Source organism: Mixophyes fleayi, chromosome 4 (genome assembly GCF_038048845.1).
Source record: "Mixophyes fleayi isolate aMixFle1 chromosome 4, aMixFle1.hap1, whole genome shotgun sequence".
Classification (NCBI taxonomy): domain Eukaryota; kingdom Metazoa; phylum Chordata; class Amphibia; order Anura; family Limnodynastidae; genus Mixophyes; species Mixophyes fleayi.
The window spans coordinates 88,977,819-89,002,207 of NC_134405.1; the positions used below are offsets into that span (position 1 = coordinate 88,977,819).

The following is a 24,389-nucleotide window of genomic DNA, read 5'->3' on the forward strand; positions in this document are numbered from 1 at the left end:
TGCTTGTAATACTGTTTTATTCCTAACCATTAATTAAAATGAATATTTTACCCAAACATACAACATGTGCCGGAAACATTGCTGGTTTAGTTTATTAAATGTGCAGAACATTATAATAATATATGCTATTATTGCACTGTGTACACAATTAATGTGCTGTCTATAGGGATCTTTATTATAGTTAGCCTTAGCATAAAAGTTTGGGTGCATGTATTTCCATCCTAGTCTTAGCACCCATAACAATGTTGCTATATTCCCGGGAATGTACTCTGCTTTTAAGGCATTATTTGCAGTGTCTCCCTATTTATGGCTTTTGAAGGTACGGCCGCGGGACCTATAGAATGAGACCAGGAATAGGCATCTGTTTCCAATAAATCTTAGTGTTTTGCTGGCTTGATCCTTGCCTGCAAATTCCTGCCAGCCTTGTTTTTGTTGGGGGAGGAGGGCAGACTCCACACTGGGGGTTTTGTTCCTTGCAAAGATCTCGAGTTTCTGCAGGCTTAAGGTTTTTATTCACCTGGAAATGTATTGCTGTTAAATCCCGAAATAATGTTTTGTTTTTTTTTATCGTTATCTTTGCATACTATATCCAAGTACTGCACAACAACTGCCAGTGTTTGTCAGATGTTTGTTTTACCTGTAAGAATGAGCTATAAAACGAATCAACTTGTCATTCTAATATATGGAAACTGTTGCAGAAACCTGACCTTTTATTTATTTACTTTAAGACTTTTTTTTCTTGTGCAATCCTCCTAGCTCGGGAAATAAAAATTATTCTTCATCGAACGTATTTACTAAATACAAATCCACTTTATAATGAAACAGATTATCCGCTCCTGAACCCCTGCTGTGGTATTCGTTTAAAGTCCTTTAAACCAATGCCATTGCTAGAATGCATTGCTAATCACAAACTGATCTGGATTTATTCATATCTGGAATTTTGGGTGTCATAAATGCCAAGATTTACCAAGTTGTGAATCTCCAAATATATTTCAAGAAATAACATTTTTTTATTATTTTTTTAACCAGAATTTATTTTGGCCTTTTGATTGCTAAATTATTCTTATATGTTTCTTTTTACCAAAAGCTTGAACTACAAAAACCTTTGTCATCTAACAAACTATTTTGAGAAGAATAGGTGCAGTATAATAGTGATTACCCTCCTAATTACTGTCAACACATACTGCTTAAAGTGGATTTTCCTCATCATATTCAAGCTTTGCTTTGGGTAAAAGATTAATCCCACTAATTTCTATAAAGCTCATCTAGAATAGTCGCTTAAGACAGAATACTGTTTTGTAAAAAAATTATACGATATTATCACTTTTTTTAACTGCTCATTAACCTTTACTGTTAGTGCAGGTTGGCTTGCAATGAGTCTTTGACCCCTATAGCCATGAAGTTGAAGATGATATAGTAGTTGATTTTAAGTGCTTTTTAATCTTAGGTGCACAACTCCAGGCTAGACTGTGTAGTTTGTTCTAGATGAAGATCTTGATTATGAATAGTCTTTAGATAGGTTGATAAACCCACTTCATGTTGTCACAGAAGGGAATATGTTTTCACAACTTCTATTAAAACTGCAGATTGAGAGTGGGGGGTCCAAATGGTTAAAGCAGCACCTTCTCAGATGCTTAACATGACTGGGTCTCATATCCACAGATGTGAAAATATTTTTCTTTATAGGTCATGAACCCCAAAAGACATCTAAAATATAATATATATATATATATATTATTTATTTACACACACATTGTAGTATACATTAGTTTGCTAATTTTGTTTTAACAAAATACCAGGTTGTACTTTTAAAATATTTACATGAATAAGATCAATGTTTGTAACTGGTGATTGATCTATATTTTTTCATACTGTAATATATGTTGTACAGCTGATTATACGATTATAGCAGATTATTTATGGGCACATCATGAATGCAGACCGGCACATGTATGAAAAATATAAGAGAATTCACACTGTCAGATTATCAGGTTATTAAATCCTCATGTAATAAAGTTTGAAGAAAGACTTAATTTTTATATCTTGTAGTAGCATAGCAATAAAATTTTATTAGCACCTGATGCTTTGTGGGCAGTGTGTTTCTTTTATAAGATGACTGTTTACACTTCTAAATTTCCATTACTGCTTTTATATTCCATTACTCTGTTAATCCTGTGGGGAAAGGGGGGGGGGGGATTGTTTCTCTCATGTCTGTGCAATAGGAAAGGTATAATATGACCTTCCAACACCCAAGAATATGTTTCCAAATCACTGCTAGGCTAGGTATCCGAGTGGTAGATTAGGGTGTTAAGTAAATTTACATTGCAAGGACAGATCAATCAGATCTTGGTTATCTGTCAGAACTACTAATGCAGATATTGCTTTAGAGGTCACACAGAATACTTACAGCTTGCCAGACCATTTGCACACTTCCTTCATATAAAGCAGATTTGTTGATGACGGGCAGATTGGGTATTTTGAGCTATAATTTAAGACACATTGCGGTGTATTAAACAAAAAAAAATATATAGTTCTATTTTAACTATCACAGTATGAACTCAGTTCCCAAGAGTTTGGTTAAGAGGGAGATAAGGAATGTATTGTGGCCAGGGTGCTGCAGACCCTTTCAGTAAACTGCTTAGTGAGATGGCTAATTGCTGGTGGGTTACTCTGTGTACTTTTCATGGTTTCCAGCACCTGTGTACACTGCACACAGAACCCAAAGTAGATTTGTTTCCTGTTTTCACTCAGAAGGCTGTGTATACACCTGGTCAAATAATTGGTCCTATTAACCACCAATTATTGGAGTGAATTGTAATTGCTCTGTTGCCCTCAGCTGTACATATAGGTTAGCGCATTATACCGAGGTATTTGCTGGGGTTACATCATAGAGGGCATATTTTAATGTATAGTGTTCCTGCACCCAGCTAATGCTTAGCTGTTAATGTATACAATGTAGAAAATTTTGCTCCTCTGAGTTGTAGTGTAAGTATAAGAGTTTATTCCCATGTGCTGAGAAAAGGGTGCAAGTTATTGCACATTTTAATAGTGCATTTTACATGCGCTTTCTGGTTTTACGAATGTTTATACATGAGAAATAGGTTGTGTCATGCTCTAAAACTTGAAATGTGGCATTAAAATCACAGAGCAGTGGTGGGAACAGCACCATTTACTCCCATTTGACCTATTTTAATGCGCGTTTCATGCTTCTATAAATGCGTGACAGGCACAGAAAAAAATAGATAGGTGTGAATGAGCCCTTTATGTGTTTTATAGAACGACTCTTCTTTCCGGTGTTATCTGTAGTGTGTAGCGCAAATCAGAACTTTTTTTTTTGCTTTGTGACTACAAATAAAAATCATAGATCAGCTCTAATTTTATTTACTTTATGAAACTGTACCCCTGGGATATGGCTACACATGCTGCACCTTCCTGTAACGGTCAACTTTCTTTTGACAATGTCAGGAGTCTGCAACATAAGACCAAAAAAAGTGGTATGGGACTAATTACAATTGCACATGGTGGCATCAAGTTCATCTGGAACCTGAAAATCTTATGTAACTCTGGCCTTCCTAAGGGCTTGTACCCACTTGCATTTAATACTTGGATTTTACTAACGTTTCTGAGGCTAATGCATTCTTTAGTACATGTCTATGCGCCATTCCAGATTTGTGTACAGTGGGTAAATGCATTTAGGGGAGTCTACAGTGACCCAAAAGCTAGTAACAAATGCATGTCGGTGTTACAAAAAGAAAAGTAAAAAGTGACAAATGTAATTCAAATGGCTAGGTGGCCTAAGTATTTTGTCTAATTATCTGTTAGGTATTGGGAATATGGTGACAGCTATGGGAAGCATTTTTCTTATCTGTAGATAAGTGTGTCCTGCAAGATTTGTACAAGCATTATTCAGGCCTCCATGCCGTTTTTACAAGGTGAGAAGAACAAGCAAATAAAAGACTAGCAGAATATCTAGGATACTCATTATATGATACCTTGTGCATGGGGCTCCAATCGCTCCATTTTGTGTTCGACTGGTCACACTTGACGATTCATACGCACTAACCTTTGAAATACATTAAAGGCATGTAAAAATATAAGAAGCCGTATTGCGTTTATGTACACATTTTAATGTGTTTACAAGGGCGTTCCATCTGTAGCAAAACTCTTATCTTGTTCAAGCCAAACACATGTGAAAAAGCATATGTATATTCTTCTTAACGGCTATTGCAATGACCTCTAGTTTGAGATGAATGGAAATGTTCATCTGCATAGACACATGGAAGTGGTATACAGAATAACGTAGCGCAACACAAGTTAAACGCATGTAAACACAGAGATATGTGCGGAAATACAGAACTCTAAGGCCACTGGGAACTTACTCTAAAAGAGGTTTGTGTTAATTATATAGACACAGAGCCGTAACTTAGAATTCTAGCGCCTGGGGTGAAAAAGACAAATGCCGCCCCCCTAGCCCTCTATTTTAACCAAATTAACCTAAAATATTCCTAAATTGCGCCCTGGGCGGTCGCCCCTGTCGCACAGCCCTAGTTACGGCCCTGTATAGACAGAGCTAGGTATTCCATGCTTATTTTTTATATTTATGTGCAAACCACAAGCTGATGACCCTGTAATAGATAGAATAATGCTTAGCTGGTGTTTTGATTTGTCTTTTCCCCTTGCAAGAGATTCTGGGATAGGATATAGGGTAAGATGATATTTATGACAAGAGAGCTGTTAGCCTAGCAGAAGCTCAGTCTCCGGTTACTCAGACCGGTGTTTTACACACACACAAAAAAAATAATAAAAAAAGAAATTTCAGCTACAGTAACAGAATATATTTAGCTTGTGAACGTCCTTATTTAGGTGGGTAATGTGTACACTTTCTTAACAAGTGTTGGTGATATAGGAGTAATATACAAATTGCAACGACAATTCGCATACAGTTCTGCAGCTAGTAACAGGTTGTCAATCCCTGTTTGTATTGCCATAAAATTTACTTTTATGAGGAATATACTGCTGTCCAATTTACCATAGTGGGGAGAGTTTGTTTTCTGGAAAAAAAAAAAGTTAAGTAACAAATAATTGAAGTTAACAGGCGTCCTCTTCCAGATGTTTGACACTACAAAAAATACAAAAGGGAAATGGTTTGCAGCAAACTAATCATGCAGCATTCATTTACCATGTGTATAAATTTAGCTTTGGGCCATATGTCTCAGAAGATTCCTGTTGTGAAGGCATTGAATGAAAGGAGCCCTGTATCTTTAAGACTGCAGAGGTTTTTTTCTCTTTCTTTCTCTCTCCACCCAACCCCCTTCTCAGTGTAACTGAAACCTGATCTAATCCCTTTGCACATGGGGTAATTTATTGGCCTATTGGGCTTTTCTTGATGGCAAATTGCATTGTCTTTATTCTTGAGTCCAAGCTTTAGTGAGGCTGCCACATTCCACAGTTCCTATTCTCAGCTGATCTTTCACACCCCTCTGAGTACAGGCAAATACTTTTATTAGACTGCTTTGTTATGCAAACAAGAGAATAATAATCAGCCCATTATGCCACAAGATTGCTTGATTAGCAGTTCAAAAGAGGTCACTTGAAGGGGTTTGGAGGGTTTTTTTTTCTTTCTTCCTCTTTTTTTTTTTGTCTTCTATTTTTGAATTAATAAAACTTTAACATCCATCAGGTAGTTAAACCTATGTTTTTCATATTGATTTCCGAAGATAAGACTTTATGAAGTGACCTTTTAACTAAATTCCTTCTATGCACTTAATGATAATGGCTATATGTGAAAGAAATGGGAGCATTACTTGTATTTACAGCTGTCAGTGCAAATGTGATTATTTGAACATTTAATTAAGATTGCTGATCAACTAACTTTTTATTCTGGTGGAAAATGCTGGGTGATGTGATGCTTTGCTAACAGAGTGAATCTATCTATGAATTAAACTACCCCCAATCACTTGGTTCTACTCACAGAATGTTGCAATTAACCAATTATACTAGAATTCCGTTCTGAGTACTGTGTATGTGAAAATGTGCTTTTTAAAGCAAGTTACATTGCAGTGACCTGTGCCATAGCGTAATGAATCTTGCCACAGTGTTTTATAAACTCATAATTGTGATTAACGCGGTTACAATGGGTGCTTTCTTTATGAAACTCGGCAGAAGAAAGTCATTGGCAGGTCCTTTTGGGTTATTACAACCTGAAACTTCAATCCGGAAACGTTCATATCATAATCAGGGCCAGATTAAGACACTGTAGGCCCCCTGGGCTAGGGGTACTGTGAGACCCCCAATTGTCAGGCGACGTATGCCCAATCCGTTATTACTGGGGGCCCCTAGTAATATCAGATTGGGCATATGTCGCTTCACATGTTTATTTGAATATACTGCCGGCAGAATAAAAAAAAATTTTTTTATTATATATATAATCATTTATTTATATAGCACCACTAATTCCGCAGCACTGTACAGAGAACTCATTCACATCAGTCCCTGCCCCATTGGAGCTTACAGTCTAAATTCCCTAATATAGACACACACTCACACACAGACAGACAGAGAGGGAGACTAGGGTGAATTTTGATAGCAGCCAATTGACCTACCAGTATGTTTTTGGAGTGTGGGAGGAAACCGGAGCACCCGGAGGAAACCCACGCAAACACAGGGAGAACATACAAACTCCACACAGATAAGGCCATGGTCGGGAATCAAACTCATGACCCCAGTGCTGTGAGGGAGAAGTGCTAACCAGTAGGCCACTGTGCTGCCCACATATATATATATTACACGCTACCGGTAGGCCTTTCTTACAGGCCCCCCAGCCGCACGAGGCCCCTGGGCTATAGCCGATAAAGCCCTGCGGTTAATCCGGCCCTGATCATAAGCAATAAATGGGAGAGTAGTTTGAAAATAAGCTTCTGTCTCATTTTATTTTCACAGTTTTAGCCTCTGTATATCAGTAGAGGCTAGGTCAATGTTGGCTAACCTGTGACACTCCAGGTGTTGCAAAACTACAAGTCCCAGCATGCTTTGCCAATATATAGCAGCTTATTGCTGGAAGGGTATGCTGGGACTTGTAGTTTCACAACACGTGTAGTGTCACAGGTTAGCCAACACTGGGCTAGGTGCACTACATGGTGCATTGTGTACTGAACCAATTTTCATGAGAACACATCCTATCCCCTCATTAAGAACATCACTGAGGCATGTTGAAGAGTGCCTTAATAATGTTACTTGTGAATATATTTATAGGTTGACTATTGGTTCAGCGCACAAAATGCCTGATTCCACTGTATTTATGTGATGGGGAAACTAAAGGGAGTACATTTGACAATATTTTGTCAAAATATTTTTTTTCCCAGAAATGTGTGTGTATATTTAGCACATGGTTTTAAATATTGATATTTATGCCACACAAAAAAAATTGGAGAAAGCCACAAGTGACGAATGATGTATAAAACCAATTAGTTTGATAGGAAATGCAAATTTGGGAGCCATTAAGCGTAGCTGCACTCTTGTCCCTTTTACTGGGTGAAGGGAATTGGAGAAACTTGAATAAGTCTTTTTAGTGTTCATTTCAATCAGCTAATTTTTCAATCTTCTGGTCTCTCTGTTGAAAGATGTGGCAGCCACAAGCCAAGATATGTTGGCACTTTGTCGTTGTCTTTCTTTTCCCCCCTCTGTGTCAAAACCAAGTAAATAAAGTTCTAAGGGTATGGATGCCAACAATACCAACGTCTCCTGCCAGGCATGAGTCACACAGAAAGGTTTTGTGATCTCTCCAGGTTTTAAACAACTGTGCCATTGAGTGAATGTCTCACACACTGAACTCTGCATCTCCTATATGGTGGCTAGCTAGCTTTATGAGCTCTCCTCTTTGTGTTCATTTATTCTAAGGTAAAACTTGACCTAATTTTAGCGAATACTGTTTCTTTCCACATTGAACTCCTTTTTTGTGACTGAGATGCAAACACAAGATTTGATATAGTATGTCTTATGGATTTAACACAGAAAACAGTCCAGATAAAGACCATGTATCTTTACGGCTTGATGTAGAATGCTCAAATTACTTGCAAGTTTCTGTGTTGCATAGTACGTAATCTGAATGAAGAGGATAATCTTGGACAATTTTATTATCCAGAACTTTCAAGGACTGAAATATTGTATAGATGGAGTTCTATGGCCTTTATTTTCGATGTATCTAGGAAGCCACTGCTATCCTCTTGAAATTTTATTAAGCTTTTGGGATCAAGGAATATCATTTTATCTATAAATCTGTCTCATTTTGCTGGACAGTCACAGGCATAGACAAATTAAAATAAGTATTCTGTAAATGATTTAAGATTCCCCTATTCAGAGTGCAATAGAATTCTGGGTTATAGTTGAGGTTTTTGTCAAGCATGTCTAGCAGTGTTGCGTAGATCTCTGTTAAAATAGTTTATGCAGTGGTTTTGTTATCCGATTTACTAATTGAGTCCTAAAATAAGCACTATTATTGCCTCCTGATCATCAAATTTGTGACTTTAGACCCCAGACACAATTTCTACAGCTTCAGGTTTATAGGAAAACTGTACACTCTGCTTTTTGTAGAGAAGTGAAGGGATACTAAAAATAATAATGCAGTAAACTATAATCTAGGACAGACCTGGACAACCCGTGAATTTGCAGGTGTTGTGAAACTACAAGCCCCAGCATACTTTGCTAGATGATAGCTGATAGGGTATGCTGGTACTTGTAGTTTCACAACACCTGGAGAACCACAGGTTGTTCAGGCCTGGTATAGGAGTACAGCTTGTGAAAGCTTAGTAAATAACTGGATAACAAGAGGCAGGCTGTAAGAGTAAATTGAGACTTGTAGTTCAACAACAAGGGACACAGCTAGTTACTTTAATCAGTGGCAGAATATATAATGTAACTTATATATTTTTTTTGTTCACTTTTCTTGGCATAGACATAGTCACTCATTCACTAGCTGCAAGACACTCACATGTCACTACTGCATTCAGACGTATGCTTTTGATGCCTGCAGCCAATATGTGCTCTTAAATACTGTGGATGTTTGGGGAGGGAGGTGGGAGGAAATGAGACTCTAACAACCTCACCTGGGAACACAGCTGTCCTGCATCGCCCGGGGTTGTATTTCATAGCTCAGCCCTAACACAAGGTAATACACTGTGCATTAAGCAATATGTTTTGTTTTTTTTAAAAATCGAAGAGACAACAGCCTGGCCTGCAGGCTCTCTTTAACTATTAGCAGGCAAGCTGCAATTGGTTGGTGTAATGCAAATGTCTGATTGGCTGCTATAGGCTTTCTACTTTTGCATTTTGTTAGTAAATACCCAATCTCAAGCAGTTATTGTTGTAGAATTTAAACCCTGTATTACAAATAACTTACACCAGGTATGCCCCCAGACTGTTGTGTCTAGAAGTATCCAGTAATCTGCTTGCATGCACAAAACATGTTTCTTTCAGTGTTAATTGAAGCTAAGATAGGTAGAAGGAAATACACTGTGTGGTCTTCCAATGCCAAAGTCTGCAGTGTATGACCTTGCACAAGTCTCTGCTTCCAGTGCCCAAAGTACCAAAATTAGATTGCAAGCTCAACTGTGCAGGGAAAGGCCTATTATGTACAGTGCTGCATAAAACAGTAAAAAAGTATTTATGTATATATGTGTGTATAGACATGGAGATCTCTTACAATGTGTTTCTTCAATTGGTATTGGGCTTTTAGCTGTTTCCCAGGCTAAGCATTCAGTAATATATCACAATAACTCATAGAGCCACATCTCCTCTACCCCTCCTCCTCCTTTTTTTCACAAGTATGTATCTCATAAACATCTGTATCTCATAAACATCAAATAAATTCTGGTTGCTGTGTGGGTGTGGGGGGTTGGTGTCAGGATTAGCAAAGCACTTCCAGCTTGTGCTGTGTTTTACTGCCTGGTACTGATTCTAGCTGATAGCAGCACACTTAACATGCTTCACTTGTACTTTGTTTTATTCTAATAAACCCCAAGTCTTTCCTTCACTGTAGCTGCCAACTATTGCTGGATGTATAATTTTATTATACTTCTGTATTAGTACAATAGTAATGAAAATGTCATTATCTGTATTTTACTATACAGCTTGGCATTTACTTGGGAGTAATGTAGCGAAAATTGTTGAAAATGTTTGGAAATATTAAACGTTCATGTTGTTGCCTATGGGCAGCAGACATTTTGCTGGGTTTTTTTTTAGAACGCAGTGACATCACGCGTGTCTCTGATAATAGCGGCTTTGGAGACTGGACACTTGCGAATGTAAATTTACAATTGATAGCAATGTATTTTTGGGCCATCTTTGGAGCAGGTGTGCTGCCATGATGGCGTTTCTCTTCCAGAGAATACATGCACAATATCTGCCTATCTGTTCCTAGTTAACTGACGGGCTACATTCTAATGAACAGTACAAAAAATGGCTACCTCCAATTGTGTGTAGAAGCTTGGGTATACTTTCATTTCCAGAAAAGTACTGTACTGTTCATAATAAAATAGTAATTCTGAATCATGACAACTATTTATTTTTCCCCTAATGAATGTTATTGAAAATAACAATTGGAATGTGTAGTTTGAGTGCTTTACTGGTAATATTAGAATGCAGAAATTTGGCCTAAAATAGACTTATCTGTTGAGTGGGCAGCATATCCTGTCTGATCTTTTTCTTGATATTAGATAACAACTTTATTTGTTTTGTGAGCTATAGGTTTTTAATCTAGAAAAACATGTGGAATTGATAACCAACAATGTGTCTGCTTTTGTGATGGTTGCTGACCAATGTCATATAAGTGTTGTGTTATGTAGCGTCTTGCTGACTATGTTTTGTTTCCCAGCAGTCAGCTCATCGTGTAGAATTCTGAAGTGTAATTCCGAATTCTGGTCGACGACATCAAACTCCCATCACCACACGGGGTTAGAGGACTCGGTGGAGTTTTGCACAGCACTTCGGACCTACGCTCATTGCACACGCCGCACTGCCCGTTTTTGTAGAGGAGACTTGGCTTACCATTCGGCTGTCCATGGCATCGATGACCTGATGAGTCAGCACAACTGCTCCAAAGATGGCCCCACCTCACAGCCGCGTGTACGCACCCCGCCTCCATGGGACAGCCAGGAGAGATCTGACAGCCCTGAGATTTGTCATTACGAAAAGAATTTCCACCGACACTCTGCAACCCCTAACTACACCCATTGTGGTCTCTTTGGGGACCCCCATCTTAGGACGTTTATGGACACTTTCCAGACCTGCAAAATACAAGGCGCTTGGCCTCTCATAGACAATAATTACTTGAATGTGCAAGTCACCAACACTCCGGTACATTCAGGATCAACTGCAACTGCTACAAGCAAGGTAAAAAATGGGTAAAATTGGTAATATAATCAATAGACTATGCTAAAAGTGCAAAGAAAACCTTTCCATCAAAGTTTAACAGGCTCTTACAGCAAACGCAATACATGTTTCTGTGTGGGAATTTTCACATAGTTCAAATGCAAACATTCATTGAACCTTCAAGCTCTGGTGAATATGAATTATGTTGAAGGTATTATCCAGAAATATAAAAGTATAACCTGTGCCCATTGAAGCGGGAGGATGCCTACAAACATATGTATTTCCCTTTAAGAAATCTTGGCTTTTGCTACTGAAAAAGTTGTATTAGGTGATGTATTAGCATTATCACACCACCTTATGACAGGTGTATATGGAGAAGCACTAACTGCAGGATTGCACAATTAGGGCTAGATTTACTAAGCTGCAGGTTTGAAAAAGTGAGGCTGTTGCCTATAGCAAACAATCAGATTCTAGCTTTCATTGATTTAGTACTTTCTACAAAATGACAGCTAGAATCTGATTGGTTGCTATAGGCAACATCCCCACTTTTTCAAACCCGCAGCTTAGTAAATCTTGGTCTTTGTGTTTTTTATTTGTGTTATACGAGAACACAGTATTAAGTTTCAACTGTCCCCATGCTCCTGAGAATTATAAATCTTTAGTAAATTAAATACAATATAATTTGGATTTAGAAACAAACAAAAAAAAAATCTACTTTAAGGGTTGCTTGGCCCTTCACATTTATTTAATGCTTACATATATAGTTGTTAATGTAATTACAGCTTTAAAATGTTCTCCGTATTGAGTTTATGGTTCTGTTTCAAGATTTAATTCCTGGGAAAATGTGTTTGCTTATTTTACACAACTATGTATGGTTAGGGTTTCCGTAATGTCAAATTGAACAAGTATGGGGGGTACATATGGAAGGCCGAAATATTGCTGACCAGAGAGCTGGGAAATAGGAGAGCAGAAACCATTCAATGATGTTGCTGCACCTGTTCTTCTATAGCTCTCTCTAGATAGGTTCCTGCTCTTTTCCACCTGACTTTTTAACGTTCCCAACCAGTTTCAGGCTGGAGAATCAATTGGTTGTTTTTGATACCTTTGGTCTGAGCACTGAACATTTGTTACTAATAAGTTGTGCAATAGTTTTCCTTGAGGTGGATAAGATTAGGTATCACATAGACAAGTGGCATTTCCCTAAATATATTTTTTAAGAATGGGCTTGTGTTTGTTTTGTTTTTTCTTTTAAGTCAACAGTCGAATATGAAAAACAAATGACATTTATTGCTTGTTTAATTCACATCATGTTCTGTAGGGCCTGCACTGTGTGTGTGGCGATGACCAGTATTGCATGAAGCTTCTATAAACAGTGGTATGCGTGTTAGGAATATATATTTTTTTTTTCCATCAGTACAGTTATATAGGAGCCAACAAAAATGAGTCCTGCTCTAGACATGGGTAGTCTAATGAAAATGCTCACAAAAATTAATTTGCATATGATGGTTTTCTTAGTATAGGATTTTCATTTTTTTAGCTGAAATATATAAATACTATGTATTGATTCCTTTTGGGCGCAGTCCTATATAATATATGTCAATAATATGTAAATTTCCATTAATACTACTTATCCACCTGTAGTCTAATGGAGCAGTGTTTACTCAAAATCCGCCCAAAATTATAATCTAGTATTGAGTGGAGTGGAATATGTTGGCGCTATATAAATAAATGATGATGATGATGATTATATCCTATCCCTTTCCCCTTGCTTATACCTGAAGGGATGTTTGTCCTCTGCACCCCCCCCCTCCCCCCCCCAGTAGGTGAACACCAAGGTCACACATTGTTAGGTGGAGGCCTAAAACACTGAATGAGTGACATAATGTCAGGCATCCAATATTTAATGTTCCCGTAGTATTCCCACATGGAGTGCCAGCTGCCGACATGGAGGAGCAGCAGCTAGCAGTTTCTTATCTGTGAACTGTCGACTGCTACTCCTCAATCTCGGTGATGAGCTGGGAGTTTGGAGCTCGGCTATAATGCCTGTGCCCAGTGCCACTCTCCCAGGCTAAAGAGAGTAGGAGATGTGGTCCCGCCCCCTCCTATCGCCTCTGATAAGAAGCAGCAGGGGGTAGAGGTGCCACCTCAGAGGGGTGCGGGGGGGGGGATGCCAAATATGCAGGAGGCACCTAAGGTGCCCACAGTGCTTTCGCTGGCACTTGGTTTTGGTGCGTCTCTCCTGTGTATTTCCATTCATATTCGTACATGGTAATCAACAACTTATACATAGCTTTAGAGACTTTGGATGTAGATGAAATAAAGCCGTTAGTGAGATCAGTGATATTTAGAGTCAGTATTTCAATGTGTAAAATTAAGATCCATCCCTCTCCAAAATAGCATGAACTTTATGGACCTTTATGTAACTATCCACACTCCTCACATGATCCCAAATTATTATTTTTTTGGGGGGGGGGGGGGGCGGGAGTGCATCCATGCACTCCCTCGCACAACAAAATTTTCCTGTGGCCTTCAAACGTTCCCTGAAAACTTACCATTTCAGGGAAGCTTAGTAAATTCTCAAACTACCTTAATCTCTCTAACTGATTACCATCCCTCTACATAGTTCACAAAACAACTTACATGTGTTCATTCTATGTTCAAACAACCCTCTGACCCCAGACCACTATTGCTATGTGACTGGATAACTTGGCCCTACAGAGCACATTTTACCCTTGCAAACTGGCCGGACCAATATGTATCCTTACATATATGTAGCACTTTTTTTTTTTTTTGCTGCCTCCGACGGGCCCCCCTGCACCTGCCCATTGTGCCCAATGGGAAAGACGGCCCTGTTGAAATATGCTAGTGCTATATAAATGTTGATAATGATTCATGGTCAGTGATGATTGCTGAGGACCACAGAATTTTGGCATTACATTATATGTTCAGAATGCCTTTACCAACAGACAATAGGTCAGCTATGATGCTTTTTTTCAAAACTAAAGCCAGACCAAACAGCTCATTTTATGTAGAAGACCATTAATAAAATATTACTAGCTACTTAAGATGGCTATGAGAAAATAGCAGCAAACACAGTGTGTATTATTATTGATGGGGGAAAAAATCTAAGTTTAATTGTTAACTAAAATATGAATGTTAATTATTAATCCCTTTTCAATTCTCAAAGGGTGCAGATACGTTTAGAATCTTGTCTGGATTACTCAGGATCCTGTGAAACTAGTTAGACCTTACCGAGAAGCACATATTTGTCCTGATGGGTGGAAGCGTGTGGTTGCATGTATGAAAATGGAGATTGGTATAAATCAGCACTCTATTTGTATCTGTGTTTAGCAACCTTTGCTGGGACTTTTTATTTCAGCATTTTGAACCATTCTGAGAAACTCTGCAAAACAGGACATGCTCTTGTATTCCTATTCATTTGCACAGCACCGTGGGGGAGATTTTATCATACTTTTCTTTCAAACTCCTGCACAGCTGGAGAACAAGAACAATAACAGACATATTGATTGAATGACACCTTAATGAATGCAAGTAGATGCATAGATTTTGTTTTTACTGCTACAGCATTTTATCGCACCGGCGTGAAGCTTTGCTGCTTGACGCCATTATTTCCAAAAGTGTTATTGTGTTTTGTCTGATTAATGTATAGGTGTGTGTGATAAACTATGAAACATGATTTAGAGAGCCTTGTTCTGCTATCATATGGATCCGTGGGCCTAATGTCTGTTCCAATGTCTCACAAACTCTGCCTGCTTTAAGTAACTCTGCACGGGTGCATTAATCTTTTGCTGGACAACTCCCAAGAGCCAGGTACCCAGTGCACCTAAAATCTAAATATTGGCGCCTATTTTTTCAACTCCTTTCGATTGCTTTCAATCGATACATCTCACCAGAAGCTGGCTCCTGAGTTGGCCTGTTGGAATGTTGTATTATTATTTTGTCCACCACTGCATTATTCAACAGTTCAACCAGTTGGATGCATCTGTTGATACACTTTGCTCCTGTGACAATATCTACAAATCATGCCTTTGTTGTTAAGAACCATTCCGGCTATTCGGTCATGAGGGAGTTCACATAAATTTAATTTGTTTTGTTTTCTTTCTCAAATTTTTGTTTTGGGTTTGTAGATTGTATAAAAAAAGAAAAAAACAAGAAAAAAAAAACAAGCATTGTCAGTATGAATTTTTATATTGATTTCTCTTTTACTTCCTCATTGCAGATAACAATAATCTTCAAGAACTTCCAGGAATGTGTTGATCAGAAAGTTTACCAGGCTGAGATGGACGAGCTACCTGCAGCTTTCGCAGATGGGTCAAAGAATGGTGGCGACAAGAGTGGAGCCAACAGCTTGAAAATTATTGAGAAGGTGGCTGGGCAGCACATAGAGATTCAAGCCAAATACATTGGAACTACCATAGTGGTTCGGCAAGTGGGTCACTATCTGACCTTTGCAGTACGTATGCCTGAGGAGGTGGTGAATGCGGTGGAGGACAAAGAAAACCAAGGACTCTATCTGTGCCTCCAGGGTTGTCCTCAGAATCAGCAAATTGACTTTAGAACCTTTCACTCCCAAACCCCAGAAACTGGACCTCGGAGACAAGGGGCGGTTTCCAATGGCGCATCATTCACCCCGCAAATGGCGGGAGCCAAGTGCAAAGAGAAGCTGCCAGTTGAGGACCTTTACTTTCAGTCCTGTGTGTTCGACCTTCTTACTACAGGAGATGTGAATTTCACTCTAGCTGCTTATTATGCCTTTGAGGATGTGAAGTTATTACACTCCAACAAGGACAAAATCCATCTGTATGAAAGGACCACGGACTTGGGGCCTGGAAATGCAGCTCCTCGATTAGGCCTGGAGATAACCAAGCTCCTTGTGACTTTTGTGTTTTGTGTTTCATTGTTGCTGTAACGTTATGTTTACTGTGTAAATCTTTTCAGATGAGTAAGTCGTTCCAGAGGTGCAGGCTTAGTTACCCAAGATCCATTTGTTTCTGTGAAAGCACAACGTGTAACACCTGTATAATCACATTCATAATTTATTTGATGTATTTAACAGCTTCTAAATGTACGTGTAAATATCTTTTAAACACCAGGATGGTGGCAGCAACATTCACTCTTGGAATTCATAACCCTTCTGTGGGTTTGTTCTAGTGAAACCACATCTGCCCTTGATCCAAAGTGTAAACACAATGTTAAGATCTTTTTGGAACTGTATCTTTAATCAAGCTCAGCGCCTCGCATTGCTGTTAAGACAGGTGTGTGTAATCCTTCAAGTGATGAATTTGAGGTGAGCTGAATTGAGACCTTTTGACCTTGCTTGTGCATCTCTTTAACACACAATATTTGTGGATCATACATAGGTGTTGCGTGGCTGGTAAATCTGCCTAGCAGAGCTTATGTGCACCATACCTCAGCTATAGAATCAACATTTTGAAGTCACACAGAGGAGAAGAGCATCCCCTCTGGCTTAATTGTGGTACTGCAGGTATCATGTTGGCTGTGAAATTTAGCATTTTGTGAATGTGGCTTTTGTGATTCATTGTGAGCTGTAACTGCATGAATAATTTAGTGGTGCTCACTCGGAATCGGATAAAGTAACAATGTTTAATAAGTGTTTATGTGGGAATGTAGCAATAAGCTTTTTTTATATCCATTGTACACCTATGATGTAGTGGATAAAACACTGATTTCCACTGCGAGACATAGATAAAAACATTTATTTTCTCTCAATAGGTGTTTTACAGTCCTGGTGCATTAACACTGGCCTCAGAATAACAATTCACTTATGACTTTTTCGGGGGCCCTTTAAAAAAAAAAATTGTTGCATAAAGCAAAATAATAATCTGAACATTCATAAATTGATGCGAGTTTTATGCAATCAATAAAATCCTGATGACACCCTTTAAGGTTTAAAAATCATACAGTAAAAAATATCCAAGTCCTTCAACTGCAGGCCTGGGTTAACATATTATATTTCACTATGTCAAATATAACCCTAATGGGAGCACTTTTATGGGCATAGTGGTCAAGGTACATGCTGTTTTCCCTTAGCTACAGGTACATCTAGATAAGGAACTATAGGAACTAAACAGCAGGTATTTCAGACAGCCTCTGGGCTGGAATTAAGAGCGCTTATATCACTGTGATGTGATGAAAGCAACATTCTAGAACTCATTATATTATAGTTATAAATGCCGGATTGGTGTGTAGAATAGCCTGGTCTTTAGACTGGTGTTCATAGTACAGACTATTTACTTGTATGACACCGATTACTGGAGCAGATGTATAGTGTAAATATATACCTATAGGAGTCAGATGTAAAGCAAAAAAAAAAATGCAACTTGTGTTGGATGTAATTTATGTTGCCTATAATATATGGAGCTTTTGTGGTTCTTTTATAAATTGTGTCAATGTACATAGGAAGAGATGTAATGTGTTCCAGTATATAAAAAAAAAAAAAAATAGATGTGGTAACTACTTTTCACCCTATTAAGCTTAACCTTGACTTACACTGATGTGCTGCACAAGTTTAAAGCACTCATGGGTAATTTTGTGGTTTTGGTTCAACAGATGCAGAAAAAGCTATATAGCAGCAGTAATACAATATGTATCGAGCAGCAGTTATCATGCTTTTGACTGGCATGGGAACACAATCTTTAAAGTGTACTTGTGTCCAGGAAGGCGGAGGATGTTTAATTTCTCTAGAAACTAATTGACAATATTCAGGATGACGACACAAAGTGCCCCCTGCTTCAGTGATAGAAGTTACTAGTGAATCCATCTACATTGTCATGAATATTGGTTCAGCCCAAACAATGGCTTCTTCCACTGTGTATAGAAACACTTTAAAAAAAGAAAAAGGAAAAAAAAAAAAGGGGGGGGAGGGGTCCTGTCCAAAAATTGGTTGGTATTATGGTATTTCCATAGCTCTCGCAAGGTTTTCTGCATATGTATTTTCATTTAGGGTTACAACACATTCTCGGCAGATATGCATTCATGTCTAGCATTCTGAGATTGAATTAGTGGCAACGCCTCTAACTCTAATTCTTGTTCCTCCTTTATTGAATCTGGCATCCCTCTCGGTGCAGCTACTTGGGTTGGGAGCATCCACAGTTAAATTAAAAAAATCCACTATAAAAAAAAAAAAAAAAAATGCAACTGGTCTTCATTGTGCAGTGTCCTGTTCAACTCCAAGAAATCAGCTGGAGAAGAATTGTAGAAGTTAAAGACAATTGGCACTCTGGATAGAGGACAGCTTGCTTCTATGAGATTTGTTGTACTCCATCAAATCATCAGAGAGCTCTGGTTTGATAAAGGGTATCCATTGAATGGCAAGGTTGCTTAACCCGTATTTTGCTGGAGTTTAAGTACTAATAAGCACATGTATAGATAGCTTTTGACAATCCAGCTGCCTCTGAACTACATTTACCATGATGGTGTGCCAGCTTATCAAGTCCCAAAGGCTGACTTACTGTGTCAATCTAATTGAATTGATGGATCCAAGTCCTAAGTAGCTGTTCCCTATTCCAAGTGCAGTGCCATTTACTATGAAGTGCTAGTAGTTAGTGGAGTTGTAATCCTTTAGACACAACATGTTACTGTGTCTAGTATGCTGAATATTACATACTTTATTGATTAGTGTTAATGCCCACTCTGTTTAGCGGTTAACACCACTGTCCTATTGTCCCTGATAAATCAATGTTTAGAAATAAAATGGTGAAGCACTTTATTTTGGTTATGTTTAACACATTTTCTGGTTAAATTATGCCAAGATAGACCCAAGTGATGAAGAAATACCGTAAGAAAGCAAAAGGGAAAACAAAATGTGTTCTTTAATATGCTCATAAACATTGACTCATGTAGATAATGTAAATTATTTATTGAAAAAAATGCAAGTAAAGGTTTTTAACATGAAGTCTGACTTATTCTCTTTCTTGAAAACTTTCTTTATTAACACAGCAGTTACAACAGTAGAACCTGAACATACTTGAATTTTCAGGCTACAAAGGTTAATCTAGAGGAGGGGGAAGTGTGCACAGGGAGCATAGTATGTGTGCTGACTATTCACATAATACTGCAGTACTGTGAGAGAAAAATAATAAAGGTAATAGCCAAAACACACTAGTCTTAAAATCTCTCACGACTGCTCAGCATATAAAAATGTAATATAATAAAATAATGAAAAGAGCAGCTTTTAGTCAGTTGTGGGGATGGTGGGGTAGGGAAAATAAAGGTGGAGAGGAACAGGAAGTATTTGCAAGAGATAAACATGGGGTGTGGTGATGTGGAGTTAATTAATTACTCCCAGGACTTGAAGTGCCATTGAACTGGTACCATGGGGTCTAAGTTTTGTGAAATTTAGATACAGAGTTATTCTGGAGGCTATAAAGCCCACTCTGTTTATTAGTGTCGTTCTAGGTGGAGGTATGTGGGGTTTTTTTTGTTTTGTTTTTTTAGTTGTTTGGGGTTTTTTTGTTTTCAAATATTTTGCTCTGAGGGTTTTCACCGAGTTGCAGATGTGCATTATCCGTTTGTCCAATGATTTATTGAGATTTTTATTGGACTGTTTAGGAGAATGATCGCCGGGTCACTTGGTACTTTCACATCAGTGACTTGTTCAGTCAAGCTGATGGTGGTGTTTCAGAATTGTTGTGCAACTTAAAATATTTGTTGCCTTATATAAAATTGCTATTAATACACAGATGTATACATACCAGTTGGATGTATCGTGCTTATTTCATATACACCACACCACAATCTTCAACTGTAGTTAATATGAAGCCACTGTCTCAGCATTGTGCTGGTGGGGTAACCTGCTCGTTCCACTATCTACCTGTGGTTTCCTGAATGCCCCCATTTCTCTCCTCGTCATGTCCGTGTTCCTGTTACATGTAGCCCTGTCCTCACTATCACGAATGGACAGGTCAGTGCGTCGGCACACTCCTCTACTGCTGCTATGACCATTCCCAGAATCTGATTGGGTGCAGGTTGTTCTATCTTTATCCACAACAAAACTGAGGACATTCCAGAGTAGGAGTTGAAGATTGAATGCCATAAGGTGTACCATAAAGTCTTCAGACCCTAGTCAAATACACTTTAATGTAAAACTTCCCATAACTTGACACATTTGGGATATTTTGGATTGTATTTACACTTATGTAGTTGAATATAAGATATTGATTGATAAAAAGCTATTACAGACTAAATCCACTGTGCAAAAGAAAGCAATCTTACCCCAGGATCACAACTTTATTCAATGTAATGCTTTGTGATAGTTTGTTAATTGTAAGGATTGTTTTAATAGCAAAAGTATTTATGGTCTGCTTAAACGCAGCAATGCATACTTAACGTCATAGCAAATTACGTGCATTAAATGCAGCTGTGGAAGTACCGTTGCTGGTGCTTAGATCCACCCCGTTCCCTCACCCTCCAAAATCACCCTGACCAACTGCCACATTAAACATCTGAAGCTCAAAGCAGCACACAGGAGGGCCACCAGTTTGGCAATAGGGATCAAAATTATAATTATAATTTCTCTTTGCTGGGAACTTTACATGTCACATACGCTGTAAGTAAACATAGTTCTGCATTTACTTTTTGACTGGCAAACCTGTATATTCTTCGGGGTGGTGTTAAGGAGTGAAACACAGGAAGCCTTCATGTCTGTGATTTCAAAGGTTTTTTTTTTTTTTAATATCTCGATCAACAATCTCTGGAATATAAGAGTGTTCACTATATGTGACATCTGGTATACATAATTAGAAATATATATATATATATATATATATATATATATATATATATATATATATATATTATACAAGTTAACCCGTGCATGATACTCATGCATTTTTTTCTGTCAAATAATGTCAGATATATACCAAATTTTAGGTCATTTGGATGAGCCCTTTCTGAGAAAATAGTTTTTTCCACAGACACACACACACTAACACACGCCTCTACACATGCAGGGGCGGATCTAGGAAATGTCTGTTCCCCGGGGGGATGTAAGGGCGGGGCGATTTAGGCCCGACCCCTTTCCGACTTCTGAGGTTGCCGGGGGCTGCACAGTATGTGCAGGTCCGCTCGGCAGTGACAGGCAGGGACAGTGTGCTGCCCGGCTGCTCTGATTGTGTTTAAAACCCACAATCGGAGCAGCCGGGCAGCACACTGTCACTGCCAAACGGACCTACACATACTGTGCAGCCGTCGGCAGCAAACCCCTGCTAGGGGGGGGCAATTGCCCCGATCGCACCCCCCTGGATCCACCACTGTACACATGTGTTCATGAGGTAAAATTACCTCACGAAAATGAGTTTGACCCCTCAACTCGTCAATAATGTCAGTATACCAAATTTCAGCCCTTTTTGAGGTTTTTTTTTCCACACACACACTAAGAATTTAGTAGGTCAGGTAACCCGTGCATGATACTCATGCATTCTAGTCAAATCAAGCTACTTAAGGTGTTAAAAACTCCCCACTGTCGCCCCCGGCAACCACCAACCACTCCCAACTGTCACTTCTCCTTCAAGAAATATATAGGTCAGTGTATAACTCTGCCCAGCAGGTGGCGTTGCAGCTTGTTTTTGGTTTTTTTCACACAGACTAACACACGCCACTAGACATTTATATTATAGATTATATATATATATATATATATATATATATATAATCTCTATCCTTAAAACTATACCTGAATTGTGGAGATGACTGCCTTGCAGGACTAAATTAGCATTCTAATGTAACGTATGTGTTTTTGCATTTTTTTCAATGGGTTCTCTAGATTTTCACAGATGTTACTTATTGAATTATGAAGCCAAGATACATAATACTGTACAGGAGATTGTGGATTGCAGTTGAATAAAAAGGCCTATACTCTGTGCAATGTTGTACCGGTCCCAAACAGCTAATTAAATATATTTAGTAGATTGGAACAGTCACAGAGTTTCCATACTGTAGAGAAATTGACTATAACCACTTTCTTGGCACATTCCTTGATTAAAAATATAGATTAATTTCAGATATATGAAAGTTAAGCTTGCATATTAAATAGAATGCAAAACATGGCGTTTACCTCATTCAAGAAATAATAATAATTTGCAGCCCTAAACATCTAACTCATCATCATCATCATTTATTTATATAGCGCCAACATATTCCGTGGCGCTTTACAATTGGGGACAAACATAGTAAACTAATAAACAAACTGGGTAAAACAGACAAAGAGATGAGAAGGCCCTGCTCGCAAGCTTAACTCGCTTCTTAAACAGCAGAGAGCGTGACTCTTGTATTAAAACTTCATATATCAGGATTAACATTGTCATCTTAGCCCTATAGATGGGCCTTCCAATGATCTTTTCAAATAATAAAAACATGATCAAATTGGATATGACCAGTCAAAATGTAAAATAAATTCTCTCTGCCACAGTTATTTTTAAACCTCATCTAGCAGTCTGTCAGGAAACAGTGATCTTCATTGGAAGGAGTAAGTACTGGAGAAGAAATAAGCCTGTGCTTGGTATATACCATTTTATATATGATACCAGCTGCATGACAATAAACCTCCATATATGTATACAGAGCAAAAAGACAGTTGTTGTCAGCACTTATCCTTAACACTGCATATCTGTGTGTATCTAGTAAAATGAAAAGATTAGTTCATATTTTGATCAAAACATTTAACCCTGCATCCTAGCATTAAGGGCACATGATTGTATGCAGGTCCTATACTGACCTATATGCTTTAAACACCATTGAAAATGCAGTTTAAATCAGATGGACTCACCTCCCAGGTATATGGGCTTATATCTAGCAAGGGCTGGCTTGTAAGCCACTGCCAAGTGAGCATTAAATAGTCCTGTAGCATATAGGTCAGTGTAGGACCTGAATACAATGAGGTCCCCTTGGCGCTGGGATGCAGGCTTCAATGTCTTGATCAAAATATGAACTAATAACTCATATTTTCATTTTGCTTGCTACACACAGATATAAAGTGTTAAGGATACTCACAGACATCAACTGTCTTTTTGTTAGGGGTGAGTACTGAACTGCACCATTCTTGGGCACATTTTATTTCATTTTTTTTTTATATTTTCACGTGGGTCTCAAGTCCATGACAAAGATTGCACCACTGGGCGTCTGCTGAAGGATTAATGGAAGCATAACATGGTCCACGTCTGTCAGCTGTTCTGACAGAGCAGCAAAGGAGAGCCTCCCTGCTGTTCTGTCTGTCTAATGACTCAATCACATGAGGCTGAGCCCTGATTAGAGGAGCTTAACTAGTGCTCCTCTGATCACTGGTTCTCGGGGTCATTTTATTGAAACAATGAAGAATAATCTGGTAAGAAGAAGGGGTAATATTGAAAATAATCTGATGTGGGGGATTTTTTGATTATGATGGGGTATGTGAGAGAAATGGGTGGGCAGAGGCTGGTGTGAGAGAAAATATTGGGAGCAGCAGGGGCATATAAGAGAAAAGCTGATGGGCAGCGCTAGGCATGTGAAATAAAGCTGGTGGGCAAGGCTAGGCATGTGAAATAAAGCTGGTGGGCAGTGGGAGCATGTTAGAGATAAGATAGTGTGCAGAGGTTATCATGTGAGATTGAAAAAAAAGAAATATCTGGTTGGCAGCGGGGGCATGTGAGAGAAAGGTAGTGAGCAGAGGGACATGTGAGTATGTACCAGCTTTGACCTGTGTATAGAGGAAGTAAATAGAGTGATGTGGACCAATCTGAACCCAAACAAGCATCTTGCTTAGGGCCCCATGGAGTCTTAATCTGACTTTTTTTTTTTATCTATTAAAATCAACCATAAACCATAAAATAAAAACATATTTATTCTAATCTGCCAAAAAGAAATGTACGGTCACAGAGAAAAACAACATAAAATTCAGTTGTGCAGATTATAAAATAAATAAAGCATATTCCATTTAAAAAAAAAAGAGACAAAACCAAGACATGAAAATTGACCTGGTCGCGAAGATAGGAAAACCATTGAGTTATGAA

General features: G+C 38.4%; 1 protein-coding gene across 2 annotated transcripts in view; it reads left to right on the plus strand.

Annotated features, from left to right (window-relative positions):
• RGMA (repulsive guidance molecule BMP co-receptor a) overlaps positions 1–19,300 on the plus strand; it is a 38,176-nt gene extending 18,876 nt beyond the window's left edge. The window contains exons 3-4 of one of the 2 annotated variants that reach the window (XM_075207710.1): positions 10,868–11,385; positions 15,605–19,300. In XM_075207710.1, the coding sequence (XP_075063811.1) occupies positions 10,868–11,385; positions 15,605–16,294 (1,208 nt within the window). In that variant the 3' untranslated portion in view covers positions 16,295–19,300. The remainder of the gene's footprint in view (positions 1–10,867; positions 11,386–15,604) is intronic. The other variant, XM_075207711.1, reaches the window with a different exon arrangement.
• The last annotated feature ends 5,089 nt before the right edge of the window (positions 19,301–24,389 follow it).